The sequence below is a fragment of the Cimex lectularius genome, unplaced genomic scaffold, assembly GCF_000648675.2.
Source record: "Cimex lectularius strain Harlan isolate CLEC.00 unplaced genomic scaffold, Clec_2.1 scaffold71, whole genome shotgun sequence".
NCBI lineage: Eukaryota > Metazoa > Arthropoda > Insecta > Hemiptera > Cimicidae > Cimex > Cimex lectularius.
Genome location: NW_019392655.1, coordinates 1,010,831 through 1,031,301, shown reverse-complemented (window position 1 = coordinate 1,031,301; position 20,471 = coordinate 1,010,831). Strand labels below are relative to the sequence as shown.

Sequence of the window (20,471 nt, the reverse complement as noted above, 5' to 3'; positions counted from 1 at the left end):
AATTTCACGCAAAGACAAAAAAATTAACACTGTTCCGAATCCACCCTGTACATGGTGTCCTGTGGAAGATTTCAACCCCCTAACTCCCTTAATTTTGGTCCGATTTTGATAAATCTTTTATTTTGTTGTGACGACTAATTTTATGACGTTTCATTGTGTCTAAAAATTACATTTTAGTTCTTTGTTTTTTTGACAGAAAATATGCTTCTACTCCATTTCCAATGAAATTTCACCCCCCCCCCCAAAAAAAAAAAAAAAAAAACCAAAAAAAAAAAAAAAAACCACTTCCGAATCCACCCTGTACCTGGTGTCCTGTGGAAGATTTCAACCCCCTAACTCCCTTAATTTTGGTCCGATTTTGATAAATCTCTTTTTTTTTTTTTGGTGACGACTAATTTGATGATGTTTCATTGTGTCCAAAAATTACATTTTAGTTCTTTGTTTTTCGACAGAAAATATGTTTCTACTCCATTTCCAATGAAATTTCACGCAAAAACAAAAAAATCAACACTGTTCCGAATCCACCCTGTACATGGTGTCCTGTGGAAGATTTCAATCCCCTAACTCCTTTAATTTTGGTCCGATTTTGATCAATCTTTTTTTTTTTTGGTGACGTCTAATTTTATGATGTTTCATTGTGTCCAAAAATTATATTTTATTTCTTTGTTTTTTTGACAGAAAATATGCTTCCACTCCATTTCCAATGAATTTTCACCCCCCCCCCCAAAAAAAAAAAAAAAAAAAAAAAAAAAACCACCACTGTTCCGAATCCACCCTCTACCTGGTGTCCTGTGGGAGATTTCAACCCCCTAACTTCTTTAATTTTGGTCCGATTTTGATAAATCTTTTTGTTTTTTGGTAACGTCTAATTTTATAATGTTTCATTGTGTCCACAAATTACATTTTACTTTTTTGTTTTTTGGCAGAAAATATGCCCTGTGTAACGTTTTTAAATGAGACCCAATATTTTTTATTTCAGATTTCGAAACTGCATCAGTTTTAAGAATCTTTCGCGTGGTTCCCAATCTGATATAAGCTTCCAGTCAAAATAATTACCTAGATTTTCAGCTTTCTAGTTCAAGAATTTGTTCAGTCATGCTAAAATGGTTAAAAAAAGTCAAGCTGCTCTAGCCTATTCTACATGGTTTATGCTTCTCGGCTCGCAATCATAACACTTTTATTTTTATATTTATTATCGAGGTATAGGTTAATAAAAAGCGAAAGTTGGCTGGTAGTATATATTTTCCAATAGAGAGTCTGTAACAGCTTTATAGAGATATAGAACCTCGGTTCCTGGAGTGCAAAGTTTACGATAACGAGCCACAACGGCTTTACGTTACCAGAAAGAATATCATTTTTCAAACAACCACACGTTTTTAAAAGAAATACTATATACGGGTTCTTTACGCGTGGTTTAGTAACGATAAATCCAAATGGAAAGTCATTCTTAAGGGGTAAAATAAAAGATAAACTTGAATAAATAATACTTTCATGTCGGGATTTGCAGAGAGATGTGATCATCTCGGATTCGTTTATTTTTTAATGAGGCTTACTGATCGCTAAAGTGAAGATACGTTCCAAGCCGTCATCAGGTTGTGCGAGAACACGGGGAGATGACGTCTTCAATCTTCACTCGTCATGTATGAAGCATCCTTGACATACTTTCTCATCTCGCTTTAAACAAATCACGAAAAAAGCTAAAATCTTCCTCTTTTTGTGGTATTTATAATGATTTATTATCTTGTTGACACCACGCATATTGATTTTCTCAATAAATAAGAAATAAAAAACATCAATTAATTTTGCCGGAACGAACGTCGAACACTAAACCTAAAAGCTGACTTAATGTCATTTTCACCTTGTGTTCCGCTACCTCAACATCTAGTCAAGAATAATGTTTTTTTAAAATCATATTCGTGGATTTTAGCAAGGCTTATGATTCCATTTCACACTATAAATTAAAAAAAAACCGCATGATCTGGGCATGACAACTTATTAGAATTGTCAAAGTGCTTTGTATAAAAGCTAGAATAATTATATATGGGGACTTTTGAAAAGACCTTTTAACCTTACTATACGCAGATGACGTGACTATAATTGCGTATTCATGAATGTTCAATTTAAATTAAATTTACTTAGCGAGAATTCCAAAATAAACTACATTCAAGTGAATGCCCTTAAGACAACAGGCCTGCTTTTCCAAAAATATGGTCGCTTAAAAAATAGTTGAAAAATTTACTTATGAAGGCGTTGTCTTTTCTTCCACTGACAATTCAGTAAAGCCTATTAGTATTTTGTAAACAAAATCTTTATAGCAATCCCGCCAGCTTTGAATATGCCTCAATTAATTAAGTCCACCTCTTGATGAACAAAATTACTTCTGTTTAATTTTCTTATCGTAATTGAAAAAGTACAGCACAAGTTTCTAAAATATTTACTTCATATCCGATTAAGTACCCCTGGCTATTAGAAACAAACTGTATCATCTGAAAATACGTGTTTTTTGGCAGTTCATAAACTATTGGCACAAACTTCTTTCTTTGCCTGTTGTCAGTTTGGAAAAACGATATTCGATTAAATGAATTATAAACTTACAAAAATATCCCCTGTAATTGGCCTGTTTCAACAACAAAAAGGTCACAGTAGTCAACGAGTACAAGTACATGGGAAATCACTCTAACCTCTAAGTTGTCCTACAAAAAACATATAAACTCCCCATCAAAAGTATTGCAACACCCATAATTTTCGAGATTTTCCTGGTTTTGACCTTGAACGAACGATGGAATTTTTGTTTGTTCATTCAAATTTCCTTTCAGTCCATGTTTATGTTTCGTTTGCCTCAAGTCTTTTCTCACTTTTCTTTTTAGTCTAGTTACAACAATTAATTTTATTCACAATGAATCGTTTAAGCCACGAGGATTCGGTGAGAATCAACGCTCTCTCTGAAGAAGGCAAATCATTGTGTTACATCGCTAATCCCCTTGGGATTCATTATTATTCGAACCCGGGACCTTTACCTTACAGTGATGAGCCCAGTGTCAACGCCTAAACCGTTGCGGCCACCGACGACCCCGATTGTTTTATATTATCTATTATTCGACGTTATTATTTTTTAGTTGTTTTTTATTCTTGTGTGTAAGCTCGTCTCTTCTGTTTTGAGCCCAACCCTGAATTCGAAGAACCCAAAACAAGGTCCCAGAGGTTTTCTTATGATCGGACCTGACTACATTAATTTAATTTAATGATCAGGCACCTTTTTTGATGTATGAAATTCCAATATTCAATTCAAACCAAAATAAATACGAGACCAAAATATTAATTAAATTTAATTCTATTATTACAATTTATTTTCAAAAAGATTACAATTTCTTTTATTATTATTTTTAAATTAAAGAATCTTTTATTCTATAATAAAATCAATTTCAGAATCTACAAACATTAATTTTAAAATCGAATTTAATTCTCGTTTTATAAAGAAAAGTAAAAGAAATTATTATTGTTATTATTATTAATTTTTTGACCACCAATTAGAAAACACAATTAATATTTTAACATAACTTTTAAAATCAAATGTTATCTCTTTTAGTTTTTTTTATAAAAATATATTTTTTGTTACAACCCTTTTTTAAATTAAAATACAATATTATTTTTAGTTTTTTGACGTCAAAATATAAAATTTACTCATTTGAACTGTGTGCACACCAGATTTTTCTTCATTACCAATTAACAGCTCTTAATCCACGGAGGACAGAGAGGGAGTTGTTCTTTTGATTGAAAAAAATGCCCTTTCCTAGCCCCTACTCCTTTCACGGTCAGATGTGTGTGGAGGGGCATGGCGGTACATTCAAATCGAAACGTTATATGTGTATACTTATTTCCCTTTCAACATTTATCCTTATTTATCCTCATAATTAATCTATTTTTATTGGGTATGGCATTTAACTAATTCTTTTATTAGTTTCTATTTAGTTATTTATTTTATTTCAGGAAAATTTGTACTTTTGTTAACAGTTTACAGTAATTTATAATCAGAGAGGTTTTTATTATTTTGCAGCGTATAAAATTATCTATTTATTTTAGTTAATTCTGTTATTATTATCATTATTATATTACTATGTTCTCCCACCTTTCGGCAGACGGAGGCCGTGCTGTTTATTTTTTATTGAGTAATAGTCGTTTATGTTAAAAACATTATCAAACGAAAGTGTCTGTAGAGATAGTATGAAAGAAATTAAGCCAGTTGTACATAAGTGGCCAACTGAGGAACTTGAGAGAAAAGAACTTGTGATTCTCTCTAGATTGCGAATAGGTCATATCAGGCTAATCCATAATAGGCTTTTAATAGGCAACAACCTTCCAACTTGTCCTCGATGTACGCGAAGTGGAGAACGCACCATTTTGACAGTAAAACATATTTTGGTCGACTGTCCCACTTTACAACCCTTTAGGCAAAGGGTCAACCTTTCGAGTGATTTACAGGAGTTACTGGGTCCCCAGTGTTTCTTTCGAAGAGCACTTTTCAGCTTTCTCAAATTTATTGGAATTTATAATGAGATTTAGGCCTTTTCCCAAATTGTTATACCATTGAATGCCTGCTAATGTTTGAATAAAAGTTGTGCGTGCAAGATTTCTTTTTTCAGAGGTTTTTGAGGCTGCCGGAGCGGAAAGATGAAATGGAAGAAAATACAAATTGCGGGGGAATAAACTGCAATGCCCAAAATCGCAATTTAAATAAGAAAAATAGCTCCCTCCAAAACAAACAAAAAGAAGATAAAGATAAAGAAATGTTATTGTGTTTTGTTTCTTATTATTGTTATGTAGAATTAGTTTATGTATCATATTTGAATGGAAGAATAAAAGGATAAGGATGAGCCAATACTCATGCTGAGACTGTTGCTAGTCTGACTCCATTATTATTATTATTATTATTATTAGCCTTACAAGCCTACGGGGAATTTTTAAATTATGGAACAAAATTCACAATTCTAATTAAAAAAAGAAACAGAAATAAATTTTATAATTTTATTAAATTTTATGCAATTTAAAATGGGAATTTTGTACATTTGGCCTTCCGAATTAAGAATTTTAAAAAGAAAAATTAAAGCTTGGATGGCAATAGGATAAATAAGATTACGAGTAAATGTTTGGAGTCAGAGCTTTATAGCACTCAGAAGGGATATAGCTAACCTAAGATAGAAGGTTTGGATGTTAGGGCGTGGAATGACCTTAGCCGTTAAAACGCCCTTAAAAGTTAATAATAATAATAATAATAATAAAATGGAGTCAGACTAGCAACAGCCTCAGCATGAGTATAGGCTCATCCTTATCATTTTATTCTTCCATTCAAATATGATAAATAAACTAATTCTACATAACAATAATAAGAAACAAAACACAATAACACTTCTTTTTCTTTATTTTTTCTTTATTTTTTTTTTTTTTGAGGGAGCTATTTTTCTTATTTAAATTGCGATTTTAGGCATTGCAGTTTATTAGCCCGCAATTTGTATTTTCTTCCATTTCATTTTTCCGCTCCAGCAGCCTTAAAAGCTTCTGAAAAAAGAAGCCTTGCACGCTAAACTCTCATTCAAATATTAGCAGGCATTCAATGGTATAACAATTTGGGAAAAGGCCTAAATCTCATTACAAATTCCAATAAATTTGAGAAAACTGAAAAGAGCTCTTCGAAAGAAACACTGTAAATCACTCGAAAGGTTGACCCTTTGCTTAAAGGGTTGCAAACTGGGAAGTCGACCAAAATATGTTTTACTGTCAGATTGATACGTACTCCACTTCGTATACATCGAGGACAAGTTGGAAGGTTGTTGCCTATTAAAAGCCTATTATGGATTAGCCTGATGTGACCTATTCGCAATCTAGAGAGAATCACAAGTTCTTTTCGCTCAAGTTCCTCAGTTGGCCATTTATGGACAACTGGCTGAATTTCTTTCATACTATCTCTACAGACATTCCATCTTGCCCACTTTCGGGCGGAGAGGAAATTGATCTGTTCTTTGTGGATGGTTTGCAGCGTTCCTTGCCTATTGATCAGCTTTTTCATTTCCAGAAATGCCGACATAACTAGGAACCCAAACGAACATGTGGTATTCGTTTGGGTTCCTAGTCATGTCGACATTTCTGGAAATGAAAAAGCTGATCAACAGGCAAGGAACGCTATTATTATTATCGTGTCAACATCACTATACAGTACAGAGATATAGATGCCCGATTATTGCAACGTAATTGAAAAAGTACAGTAAAAGTTTATAAAATATTTCATATCCCATTAAGTACCCCTGGCTAGTGTATCAGTTTAGAAACAAGCTGGATCCGTCTGAAAATGCGTGTTTTTTGGTAGTTCATAACCTTTTGGCACAAATACACTGGCATTCTCAACACAACTCACAAGAATGACACATCTACACGGAAAACAGACACTTTGAGCCCTGAAGATGTTCTCAATAAAGGTCGAAACATTGGCACGATAAAGAAACGATTTTTTAAAACCAACGTCACACCAGACCGCATCTCACGATCTCCGAATAATTTTTGTCTAACCTCTTTCTTTGCCTGTTGTCAGTTTGGAAAAAAGATATTCAATTAAATGAACTGTATAATTACAAAAATATCTCCTTTAACTGGCGTGTTTCGCTTAGGAATATTTTATCCAACTCCATTGTACGTAATATTGTATTCTAAACCATAAAAAACTACTACTATACTAAGCCTGGTAATAAGTAATTTTTCGGTTTAGCTGGAGCCAGGTTTTATTCAGAATTTACATAAGATGGCGCAAGAGGTAAAAAGCAGTAGATGTAAGAAAGGGAGAGGGGGTATATTGTTATAATATTTAAATTTGGGCGTTATCCAATTTTCTCGTAAGGATACGAATATTTTTCCAATAGGCATCCAATATTTTAAGCAGTATAGCCTGGATGGAACATCGTTAGATCTCGAGATTTCATATTTAATCAGATATGGAAAAACCAACGACCAGTATATATTATACTATGTGGATTGTATGTTAAAAAATGGAATAAAGAAGCTGCTATCATTTGCCAAGCTTTGTAAGGCCATCCTCAGGGCAGTATTGCATCTTAGAGGTGGGTTAAAGTTGTTGATTTAGTGCGGCTTTCAGCAGGTTTTCTGAGTTGGAAATTTTTCAAATGATGGATTTTATTTACATTAATAGTACTGGTATCAAATAGTGAATCAAAAATATGCATATTAAGAAAACCACAACTAGTCTTTTTGTTAGTCCCAGTTGGCAGTTGTAGACAACAATGCGACTTGAACCAGTACAATACTACCCTGAATATGGTATTATAAAAGCCGAAAGCTTGGCAAGTGATTGGCGTTCCTTTTTTTTTACTATACAACCCACATACGATTGTATCAGAAAATGATACCTGCACTCGATACTGGTATCGAAAGAAATATTCGATACTAACGAGTACTTACTCACATGAGTACTTTTTCGTTTATTCATAAATCATCAACTTACTCAACTTAAGACTTGTGGGTAAAATACGCTAATGCGTTAAATTAAACAAGAATTTGCAGTTTAAAAAAAAATATTTTTAAGTGTTTTTTTCATACAGAGGGCACATAGTTAAGAACAAGGAAAAGCTGTCAACACATTAATTGATATTTCAATTTTATAGTTATCAAGTTTTGGGAAAATTGATCAACGGGTGTTTTGTTGAAATGAAAAAAATATTAGACGTATTTCCACCTTATTGCCGTACAATATGGCGACGATTCAGTTTTCTTAGTAAAATAACCTCATGCCTTAAGCAAGAAACACACTTACCCGATGCTACGCCATGCGACGCTACCCGATGCTACCCGACGCAAATCCAAACTCCGATTTTCCATAAGGTTGCATTACCCCCGTGCACATCTACCCGATGCTATGCCACGCTAACCTACCCGACGCTCTGCGATCCCCACTGTCCAGATTTTCGTCGGGTCGCATCGAGTACAGTCGAAGACAAAAGAACCGGACACTCATATTTTTATTCAAACTACATGTATTATTGTCGTTATATTAATTACAACATACTTATTTTAATATAAACCAAATTAACTGTGATTAAAAATTAATTAGTTTTTATTTAAAAAATTAATTTTAATGGTTTGGTAGAAAATTAATCAAAACACCGGAATACGATTTTTTGATATAATGAATTTAACTAACAATTTATTGTACTCGCTTCGGCGGTACATATACTAAAATTGGAACAATTTATTACACGGTTTTGCTCATAAAATTTAATTAACAATTTATTTCATAGTTTTGCTCGTAAAATTACACCATTTTGTAATGTCGGGTAGCATCAGAACAGGACACTCATATTTTTTGTAGTTTATTTCAAACTAAGTACATGTAATTTTGTCGTTATATTAATTACAACATGTTATTTTAATGTAAACCAAATTAAACGAGATCAAAAATGCATAAGTTTTTATAAACATTGTTTAATTATGATGGTTAGGAGTAACTTTATTTAAAACAATTAAGTTTAACAAACAATTTATTAAATGGTTGAGCTCATAAAATTTAATTAACAATTTATTACAAGGTTTTGCTCAAAATAGTGCATTAAGAACAAAGAATGCGTTGCGATTGTGATAGTGATTGTTGTGATAAACGCTGTGGACTGTACGCGACGTGTACTTGGTGTTCAAGGGGTGCACACCCCACCAAAATTTGGCAAGGCGTCGGGTAAGTGAGTTCCTGGCTTTACTTTTGGGAGGAAACATGATTAGGTATGTACCTACGAGAAAGAAGGCGAACACTTTTCAGGTGCCTGAAGACAAAAATATACAAAATGACTGAAATTGAAAAAAGGTGCGACGCGGGAAAGAATTTTGAGTTACCAGAATTATCAGCAGAACAACCAACAATTTGAAATTTCAATTAACTTTGTTGACACAAGCCGCTAGTAGGCGCTTCTTACAGTAACTAATCAAATCCCAGTTTGATGAAAGGTAAGTTTCGAACGGAAAATAACAATTCAATATTATTTGAACACTCGACGAAAACTCTGAAGATTTTTTCCTATATTACGAATTGGAATGACAATACTCGATACTTCACATACTTTATCGATCGGTATCGCACGTCACTAACGGTGCATAGCAGAGAATATTTTAAACTTTACTTATTGCCAATTTAATCCATTATATATATTTTGTTGATAATGCTTGATTAAGGAACGACATCCATGTTTGTTATCAAATCGGCAAATTAGTCTAAAGCTGCTCTAATCTGACTTGAGATTGACCGCTCCGGTGCCCCCAGAGGGTAGCCGTCAAGTCGTCGGGTCTCATCCGGATTGTGCCAACGTATGACGAAAGGAATTCTAATATACACTGACAGGCAAAAAATTCCACCCACTTGTAATATAACATGATTTTTATATATTTTTATATATTAATCAAAGTTTCACGGTTTTAAACGTTTTATAATTGACCCTTTTTCCCTCAAAAGGAAAAAATAAATAAATTAATAAATTGCTATGAAAAATGAAAAATAAAGAAGGATGGAGAGATAAAATTTGTTTAAATTTTGTTTTATATTTTAATGTCAATATCGCGTATTTCCTCCTCTTGCATTAATATTAATTATATCTCGAAGACGTCTCGGCGTACTTTTTACCAGTGTGGAAATGTCATTCTGTTGGAGGTTAGCCCATTCTTCGCAAAAAGTCCTTTCAAGATGGGATTCAATATGGAGAAAGAGCTGGCCACGCTGACCCTGATGCTATGCTGAGGATGGTATGTTTGTACTATGCGAGCGACATGCAGACGGGCATTATCGTGCATTAGAATAGGATTGTCGCTGATTTCATCGAGGATAGGCGACGCATGAAGTTCCAGAATTTCAACCACATAGCGAGTGACCCTCCACGAACAACAACCAACTCTCCATTGAAATTCCCGCCCACTCCATCACTGAGCTACGTTGAAAAAGTTAGCTCTGGGAAACGAGTCTGTGAAACTACATCTAGAGACGATAGAGCAAATCTACACTCATCTGTATAAAGTACAGCAGACCAATCGACCAAAGACCAATGGCTGTGGTCTCGAGCAAATGCGAGATGTGCAACTCTGTGTTCTGGGCAATACTGTCCTCTTATGGGGCGAAAAGACATCAGTCCATATTGATTTACTCTTCTTCGAGCAGTGCCTTTAGAAATTTGGACACCCCGAACTTCATGGAGTTGATGAATCATGAATGAAACAGTTAAGTGCCTATTTCGCAAAATTCTCAAAATCAAAAAACGGTCAACCTATGATTCTGTTACCCTTGGGCGTCCAGAACCTGGCTTTCTATGGTAGGACCAAGTTTCTCAAAAACGTAACTGCGCCTCGCAGAGTTTTGTACACAACTCCGATGCAATAGACGCATACATGATCGAACATCCATCATCAGGAAGTGCCACACCACGCACAACATCCTCATCACTAAGTAGAATTTTTAAGTTAAAAAATTAACATTAAGAAAACAAAGCTGAAAACTGAAAAGTTTATTGCTTCAGGTTACAACCACTTTGTATCTCTCTTTTCAATCCTCGGACGTCGATTCATCTGCGGTGGCGATTTAACGCTAAACATCCAAGCTGGGGCAGCCGTGTGGCAAACCCGAGAGGCCGACTCCTTCACAATGTCATTTCTCGAACCGATTTTTCCATCCTAGCACTTTCCCATCCCACCTACTGGCCAACTTCCCCAAGAAAAAGACCTGACCTTCTAGACTTCTTTGTTTGCTCGAACATTTCATCTCTATACTCCGATACCTACACCCTAGACGACCTCTCCTCCGACCATAGCCCTGTTGTCCTCACTTTAGACATACAACCTAAACTCAACCCACCATCGAACCTCCCTGATCAACGGACCAATAGATTGGGACTATTTTCGAGAAACACTTGAACAAAAACTGAACCTAAAAACCCCCTCAAAACCGCTCAGCAACTAGACGACAACGTAGAACACTTGACTAATTCAATACAGCAGAGCATGTGGGACTCCCAAATATACATTAGGACAAGAAGTAGTGCAACTCGACCACACAATTTACCCCTCCACATAAGACACCTGATATCCCTCAAGCGCCGAGCAAGAGCTCGATGGCATCACACTCGATACCCCTCCGACAAAAGACTTTTTAATCGTTTGACTTAACATTTATCCAACGAACTGCAAAATTACCTAAACAACCAATACTCGACTTATACACAATCACTAACAACTGACGACAATTCACTATGGACTGCTACAAGAAAAATCCTCAAATATAAAAACACATCTCTTCCTCTACAACGGGCAGATGAAACTTGGGCCAAATCCGAAGAGGACAAAGCCCAACTCCTAGCCCAACACCTCTCTACAGTATTCAATCCACACCCAGACATCCAAGACCGCTACCATTTTGAAAAACCCTTAACGAACTTGACGAACCATTACCTCTCTCCCTCCCACCAAAACCTTTCTCCCCTAAAGAAGTCAAGCAGGTCATCCTAAACCTTTCCAAAAAATATCCCCTTTCTATGTATCCAATCACACTATCCATACCGACCTAAATGTCCCTTTTGTTACCGAGCTAGCCCAATCCCGCTACAAAACGTTCCATTCCAAACTACTCCATCATCCGAACCCTTTCGTCAAAAACTTGTCATCCACCACATTACCTAATAATCCCAACAGAAGACTGAAGCGTCGGTGGCCCCGCGACAACCTTAACAATTGACATCCGTCTCCTAGGACGTAGTCCATCTCGCTCATCGTATTGATTAACTAACGGCTACCATCACTGGATGGTTATTGTTCAAGCTTTCACGCTACCGTTAATAATTTTATATGTAAATACTATCAGTTTTACTTGTTGCGTCGAAGAATGCAGTTGTAAAAAACAAAAAAAAGTTTAAAAAAAAGATTACAAATGAGACTCAATAAAAGTTTTAAATTTCGTAAAGTAAACGTTGAAAAATCTTTTATCCTTTTGGATAAAAGATTAAGGGTATTTACCTCTGATATTCCAAATTTAAAACAGCATAAAAAAATATTTATTGGGAAAAACAATGAGAAAAATTAACGGATAATTTTATCTTATCGAGAAAATGATACAAAATCAATTGGTTGGAATTTTTAGCCTGTCAGAGTATAATGCACGTCTTTGAAATTTATTGGACAGTTTTATTATGAAGATATGTGACTTACCGTAATAGTGATGTTTTTGTACGTGATGACCAGATGCAGAGGTTTTCTTTCAATGCGGCAACCACGGAGAAGCGGCTGGAACCGCGGAGAACTTCCTTCATCTGAAAAAAAATTAATTAATTATTATCCATGTTAAATAAGATGGTTAAAAGTATTTTTTAAATTAATAAAAAGAAAATACTTCATGTTATTATGATGATACTTCTTACCCAACAGCAATACTAATTAGCATAAAATATTAAATTTTAAATTAATTTATTTAGAAATTCATTGAACAGAAAAGTTTGTAATTAAATCGTGTATTTATTTAATTTATCATTGGAAAATGCACAATTATTAAACATAATCATTGAGTTTCATATGCGGTTTTTCATCTCTTGCTGCTTTAGATTGCTAGTAGTGGAAAGTTATAAATTAAAGAAGCAGTTCTCCAGGGCGGCGGTCGTCCACGAGCAATCCTGCGGCTTACCACACGGGTCAACTTCCTACAAGCACAATGCAGCCCTAAAGAGGTCTTTATTGACGGAACGTAACAAAATTCAGGTGGTCAAATACCATTTGCAGATAGAAATTATAGATACTATGTCAAATTCGAAAGAGGATAAGTCGATATAAAAAGGAAGATTTAGACAAGCCATCCGTAGCGAATAGACGGTTTGTACAAAAAACACTGAAGGAACTAGGTTAGCAGTTAAATGTGAATTGCCACTTACACAAGTTAGAGCAAGTGAAAAAGAACATGTACAAAAAGAAATTTTACTTTTGCACACTTCGTAGCCAACTGAACCTAAAGACCTTGGTGGAAAAAGGACTGGATCAATGCAAACTCTTCTGGACAATAGAACCGAGGTCAGTCTTCTCAGCCAATTTAAAAACTTCTCAATCAATTTATAAAAAACGATCACACTCTATTTTGAACGAGATTTACATTTTGAAAAAATATCGGAAAAACGATTTGGTTAATATGGCATAAACAACACACCGTTGTAATTATCTTAAATTTACACCCAGCACATAATCCTGACCTTGTACTTTCAGACAACCAAATTGATCAATGACTCACAACTTAAAAGAAAGTTAGAAAAGTAAAAACTGAGGTAGAAGATATTTTAAGTCAAATTTCATGTGATGCTAATTGATGGAAAATCAATCATCTAATCCGATAAGCTATGAAATAATGAATCGCTTGAAACAAGTAATTTTAATTTTTGTTAATGACCAGTATATAACTTCAATTTAAATTAACAAACAATAGTCTACAATACTAGGGGCGTCGGTGGCCTCGACGGTTTAAGCGTTGACACGGCGCTCATCACTGTAAGGTAAAGGTCCCGGGTTCGAATCCAGCGGCCCTGCATTCAAACCCGACATACAAATGGGCTTTTTTTCAAAAACACGCTGAGGGTTTATATGACCTCTGCTGTTGAGAACCCTTGTAAAAAAATACAATCCATAAACCTGTCCTTGCTCCTTCAGGCTAGCGCGCATTTTTGAGTAATAAACCTTTCGCAGGTTAGAAAAAATAAAACTTAGAGTGGAAGACATATTTTAAAATTAAATCCAAAGTGTTGTAAAAACTCACTCCTTCTCAGTATAACTCATTTCTTCCAATACACCTGACCTAACTACATGAGCTAAATCAATGAGGTAAAACTTAAAAAAATGAGTTTGGTACAGATTTTTAAATCAAATCAAATAATCTGAGCAAAATGATGAATAAATTAACCGACCATCCTATACAACAGCTATATTTCTATGAACAATAATAAAACTTTATTAATATAAAATAAACATCAACAATTGAAACTGCGTTGTTTTATTTACAAACTCGCCCTTCAATTGAAATCAAGGGAGGTGATATTCAACCCACGAATCACGACCGAAATAAATATGATTTACAACCGTCAAAAATAGGCGGACGGTAATGGTTATTAATGATCAACGGCTGATGTACACCATCGACAACTGTCTCCATCATGATTCATCGCCCTTTGAATCGTTGAAATGTTTCGTTTGGTCAAATTTTCAGTTAGAAATATCGACCACTTATCACTGACGAACACTGGATCAAGGAATGATCTGGAAGAAGAAAGCTAATTAAATTGTTACTGCTAAGTTTTCGACATATTCTAAGGTCATCGTCATGTCAAAACAATATTCAATATGGCTACAAATTGACATATTTAGGTTTTTATAAAGGCGATCTCAAATTTCCTTGAAGACCGACTCAGTCCTAGCATTGCCAAGGATTTTAACAGTATTGAATATACTTCTTTCAATTAATTAATCTTTATGTAAGGTATTGGTTGAAATGAAAAAGTCAGTGTCACCAGCGGGATTCGAACCCACGACCTTCGGCTAAATACGCCGCTGCTCTACCACTTGAACTATTGTGACTTCGATCCACTCGGACACTAACTTCCCATCTTAACCAACCTTTCGAATTTTCCGCCTTTTTCCTATTTTTCAAATGTCATGTAATCAGGATTCGATGCTCGGCGACAAATGACATGGCCACGGAGAGCTTTAGTGAAGTATACTTCATTTTAACTTATTAAATTCACTAATTTGAAAAATGGCAAAAAGGAGAGAAAATTCAAAAGGTGGGGTTGAGATGGGAAGTTAGTGTCCGAGTGGATCGAAGTCACGATAGCTCAAGTGGTAGAGTAGCGGCGTATCAAGCCGAAGGTAGTGGGTTCGAATCCCGCTCGAGACACTGACTTTTTTATCTCAACTAAAAACCTTAATTAATTGAAAGATAATTTCTAAAGTGGTTTGGATGTACTAGATGTTCATTTGACTTTAATTTCTTATTTTATGACTTTTACAATGTTAAAACAATTAATTATTGTAATAATAAAAAGAATAATAAGCCTCCGAAAGTCTCAACAGCAAAAAAGTTCGATGTGAAGCACAAAAACAAACTGGAAGCATTAATTGACCCAAAATTTCTTGAGCAATCTTACATGACTAGCGTTTTAATATTTTCGCCAAAAAAAAATTGTAAGGACTTGGGCTCAATTGGAAAAACCATACATATTAGGCTTATTTTGAAACACGAATCAGCATAATTTTTAAATTCACTAATTTTCGCGGTCCGCTTGACCAATCTTTCAATTAATTATGGATTTTAGTTGAGATAAAATAGTCAGTGTCACGAGCGGGATTCGAACCCACGACCTTCGGCTAGATATGCCACTGCTCTACCACTTGAGCTATCGTGTCTTCGATCCAGTCGGACACTAACTTCCCTTCTCAACCCCACCTTTTGAACTTTTCTTCCTTTTTTGCCATTTTTCAAATGTCGTGTAATCAGGATTCGATTCTCGTCGACAAATGAAATGGCCACGGAGAGCTTTTAGTGAAGTATACTTCATTTTAACTTATTAAATTCATTAATTTGAAAAATGGCACAAAGGAGAGAAAATTCAAAAGTTTAATTTTCATTAATTGAAAGATAATTTCTAAAGTGGTTTGGATGTACTAGATGTTCATTTGACTATAATTTCTTATTTTATGACTTTTACAATGTTAAAACAATTAATTATTGTAATAATAAAAAGATTGATTTATATCGTATTTCTATTTATATATTTTTTTGTTTTTGTTTTATTTGTATTTCCACGCTTTATTACAAGTGAAAACATGAAACAAAACCAAAAAAATTGTGAGTAGTAAAAGACATGTCCTCACTTTTCTATTGTAGAACTTGTCATGTTTCTAAAGGTATTTTTTCACGTAGAATCTGCTGTCGCAGAATTTGAACTCGTTGAATTTAATATTTTGTGACTAGTTAAAAAAAGAGAATTTAGAAAAGAAAAGTATAAATTTAATTGGATAAGATATGAAATGTTTTTAAACCTAACTTTAAACAACGATAATCAGTAGAACGATAAATTGAAATTATGAAGTTCTGTAGAAAAGTTCAATATATCTAGAATTTTGGATTTCTGGTAACAATTTTTTTTAATGGAAAGGAATTTCAAAATGCGTGGATCAAATGTCTTCCTCGAAAATTCATAGACTCGTTCTAGAGAAACTTCAGCAATCGGTAATTTTAATTTATCGTCTAACTGGCTAAAAAAGAAAAAAATTAGAAGCTTAAATTAATAAAATTTAATTTGTGTTCACTTTTTAACCTTAACACCCTGAGGGTATATATGACCTCTGCTGTTGCGAACCCTCGTTTAAAAAAAGTTTAGTGAAGACATATTTCGTTGTACTTAGTCAATCATTAATATTTCCTGGTCCGATTGACTAAATAATTTTTTTCAATTAATTAATCTTTGTGTAAGGTATTGGTTGAGATAGGAAGTTGGTGTCCGTGTGGATCGAAGTCACGATAGCTCAAGTGGTAGAGCAGTGGCGTATTTAGCCGAAGGTCGTGGGTTCGAATCCCGTTCTTGACACTGAATTTTTCATTTCAACCAATACATTACATATAAATAAATTAATTAAAAGAAGTTATTTGGTCAATCGTACCACGAAATATAATGGATTGATCAATATTTTACTGAGTCGGTCTTCAAGAAATTTTAGATCGCCTGCAAAACACAAAATATCTGTACATATATTTCAGATTATTTTGCCCTGATGATGACCATAAAATAGGTCGACAGCTTGGCAGTAAATATTTAAGATTGTTTTGCTCTGATGATGACCATAAAATAGGTCCAGAGCTTGGCAGTCACTACTGAATTTGCTTTCTTCTTCAAGAGCGAACCTTGAAGTTCAAATCTGTAAAAGTATATGAATTTATTAAATTCCTAAACAGATCATTATTAGCAATTTTTTAAAATAATTGTCCCTAAAAAATAAAAGCTTTTTAGTTTACCGCTTTTATCCCAAGATGTTCTAAAAAGGCACATTTTCTTTCACTCTTAAAAGCTGGTTGGGATACAACAAAGGTAGTAAAATGTAGTAATAAAATGGGGTGAGAAAAACTGAACCAAGAAGCCTTCATTAACATATTTCATCTAGAGACGTTTTGATTTAAAAAAGGGGCTTGTCGATAGAGCCCGTTGTTTAAACCGCCTATGTTTTAGGCTTATGCGGCCAGCATGTACCCAAGCCACGGGTCATTAAACATCCTTTTTAATGCTCCAGGAGTGAAACGCTGACCTGCATTAAGCGACGTATTATCGTCTCCGCCAGCCTACTTCAAATCTAATTCCGTTCCCTTTTCAAGGAAAATCATAAAAGGAAAATTATGGGCTTTAAGATAAACTGGCTCGTTATTGTCTGCACCGGCGACCCTATTTTAAGATTAAATCTTTTTCAATGGAACTCCAGGTTTGAACAATTAGAAAGCACTTCAAAAACTTTAAACGCGCACTTTTACAGTTGTAATTAATTCATTGTACAAATAACAAAAAGAGAAGAAATATTACAAGACGCGGAGGCTTGAAAACAATGAACATTTATCAGGGAAACAGGGTTATTATGAAACAATGCATACTGAAAACGATGTCCTTCAGACTGTGTTCTTATGCTTACAAAATACAAACAGGGAATAAATTATTTTACTTCTAGGGACACAATTTGCAATCAACGATCTGGATTGGAATAAACGATTTATTAAGTGTGTGGAGATTAATGACCATTGTTCGATGATTATTCAGAAATCGTGAGATGCGATCTGGTGTGACGTAGGTTTTAGAAAAAAATTTTCTTTATCGTGCCAACGTTTCGATCTTTATTGAGATCATCTTCAGGGCCTGAGATTTATAAACATTGTTTAAATTTAACAAATACATGTAGGATGTGATAAAAAGGGAATTTATACAATGCAAAAAATATATTTTTTATTAAATTCACTATTTGTCGTGGTCCGCTTGACCAATTAATATCATTTAATTAATTAAGGGTTTTTAAGTTGAGATAAAAAAGTCATTATTTTGTTTTCTCTAATGGCAAGCAGGCAGCTTAGAAACTATGAAAGTTAAATGAAAAAGTAAAATAATAATAATAATAATTTCTACGTAAGGCCTTGGTTGAGATAAAAAAGTCAATGTCACGAGCGGGATTCGAACCCACGACCTTCGGCTTGATACGCCGCTGCTCTACCACTTGAGCTATCGTGACTTCGATCCCCTAGGCAGTAACTTCCCCTTTCAACCGCACCTTTTGAATTTTCCCTCCTTTTTGCCATTTTTCAAATGTCGTGTAATCTATTTGATTCTCGCCGACAAGTGAAAATGCCACGGAGAGATTTAATGAAGTATACTTCATTTTAATTCATTAAATTCACTATTTTTCGTGGTCCGCTTGACCAATTAATATCATTTAATTCATTAAGGGTTTTTAAGTTGAGATAAAACAAGTAGAGAAGCGGCGTATCAAGCCGAAGGTCGTGGGTTCGAATCCCGCTCGTGACACTGATTTTTTTATCTCAACTTAAAAAACCTTAGTTAATTATATTTTTTATATTCAGACAAAGTATTTCTACTTTTTTCCACATCCTACATGTATTTGTTAAATTTAAACAATGTTTGTAAATTCCAGGCTCTGAAGATGATCTCAATAAAGATCGAAACGTTGGCACGATAAAGAAAATGTTTTTCTGAAACCTACATCACACCTGACCGCATCTCCACGATTTATGAATAATATATTTATTAAAACTGTTTAGACTTTACATTTTATGCATATGTTATAAAAATAGAATCTAATAAATGCACAAGAAACAAAAAGACACCAATTTTGTTTATTTAAAGTCTTTTCCTTTAGGGTTTGCAGGATAAAAATTCACAAATTATAACCTGGTTTTATAAATTGATCAGTGTATTGTTCATATACTTGAAATTTATATAGCATATAATTTATTATATGTTTTTATTTTAATTATGTATTATAACTTCTGTTGTTTGCCTAAAAATAAAGAAAATTGGTATTTAAATTTGTATACTAGAACAGTTTTTACTGTTTGTTACACTTTTTCTGAGATATCGTAAACAAAAATATTACGCATAGGGATTAGTAATAATTTGAATTAGTCAGAATTCAGAGTCAATTTTGTCATTCGGATTATTTACTGACTCTTCCTTGAGGGTGTGCAGGATAAAAATTCACAAATTATTACCTGTTTTTCTAAATTTCTCAGTGTGTTATTCATATACTTGAAATTTATATGGCATATAATTTATTATATATTTTTATTTTAATAATTTATTATAACTTCTGTTGTTTGCCTAGAACTAATGAAAATTGGTATTTAAATATGTATACTGGAACAGTTTTTACTAGTTTTGCACTTTTTCTAAGGTATCGAAAATAAAAATACTATGCACAGGGATTAGTAATAATTTGTAGTAGTCAGAGAGTAGACGGACTGTGACTCAGGATGAGAAGTGACAATTTCGGAATCACCACAAAATTTTTGTAAGAGGTCAACATAAACGAAACAAAAAAGATCGAGCGGAAAAGATGGATTTTCTTTTTACCTTCAGCCAGTAAAACTGATCCAATTCAAATACTGTAAGATAAAACAAGCCACCCAGAAAGGTGTGAGGTATCAAGGCTTTATTGGTATTCCGGAAAAAATCGCTCCTACCGAAAAGATTGCTAGGACAAAACTAGATGAAAACAAAAGGACTAGGGAATTTTTTATTTCTACGAGACAGCAGAAAGAGATTGGGGGTTCGCTCTGTACGTTTTATCCGTTTTTTTTTGTTTTTAGATTATTTAACAAAACAAAATCAACTTTTTCTCTTATTTCATAGTTCCTCCCAACTAAGGAAATGCAAATATTTGAAATATAGTAAGTAGTAAAAGTGGCTTTCAGTAAGATTTCGAACAGAGGGCCTTTACCATTGTATTACTAGTGTTGTTAACATATTTATTTTGGATCCTTGCTAAACAGCTTCAACGCATCTATTTTCATACTCAAAATTGTCGATAAATTTCTTGATATTTCAGATTATCGATTTTTTTTCTTTATATATAGCAATGTGTCGTTGATTTATTTCGATATTTCAAAGTAACTATTCCCATTATATCTCTGCGAATCGATGATTATTTTTCGATATTTTGATTCAAGAATATCGATAGTTGTTTTAATATGCCAGCAGATAGATATTTTTGATATATTTAAGAGAATTGTTTCTTTTGTTTCGTATCGATGTTTTGATGTGATATAAAAAGTTATTGATGTTTGTATTTCGATACATAAAGGTATTGATACTTCTGTTTTAATATTTTAGAAAATCGATGTTTGTTTCAATATGTTGGGGTATCGGTGTTTT

At 33.9% G+C, this 20,471-nt stretch overlaps 1 protein-coding gene across 1 annotated transcript in view; it reads right to left on the bottom strand.

Annotated features, from left to right (window-relative positions):
- Positions 1–20,471, bottom strand: part of LOC106668278 (locomotion-related protein Hikaru genki) — a 614,924-nt gene that overhangs the window by 223,574 nt on the left and 370,879 nt on the right. Inside the window, exon 5 of the mRNA XM_024224607.1 lies at positions 12,229–12,329. Within this exon, the coding sequence (XP_024080375.1) occupies positions 12,229–12,329 (101 nt within the window). The remainder of the gene's footprint in view (positions 1–12,228; positions 12,330–20,471) is intronic.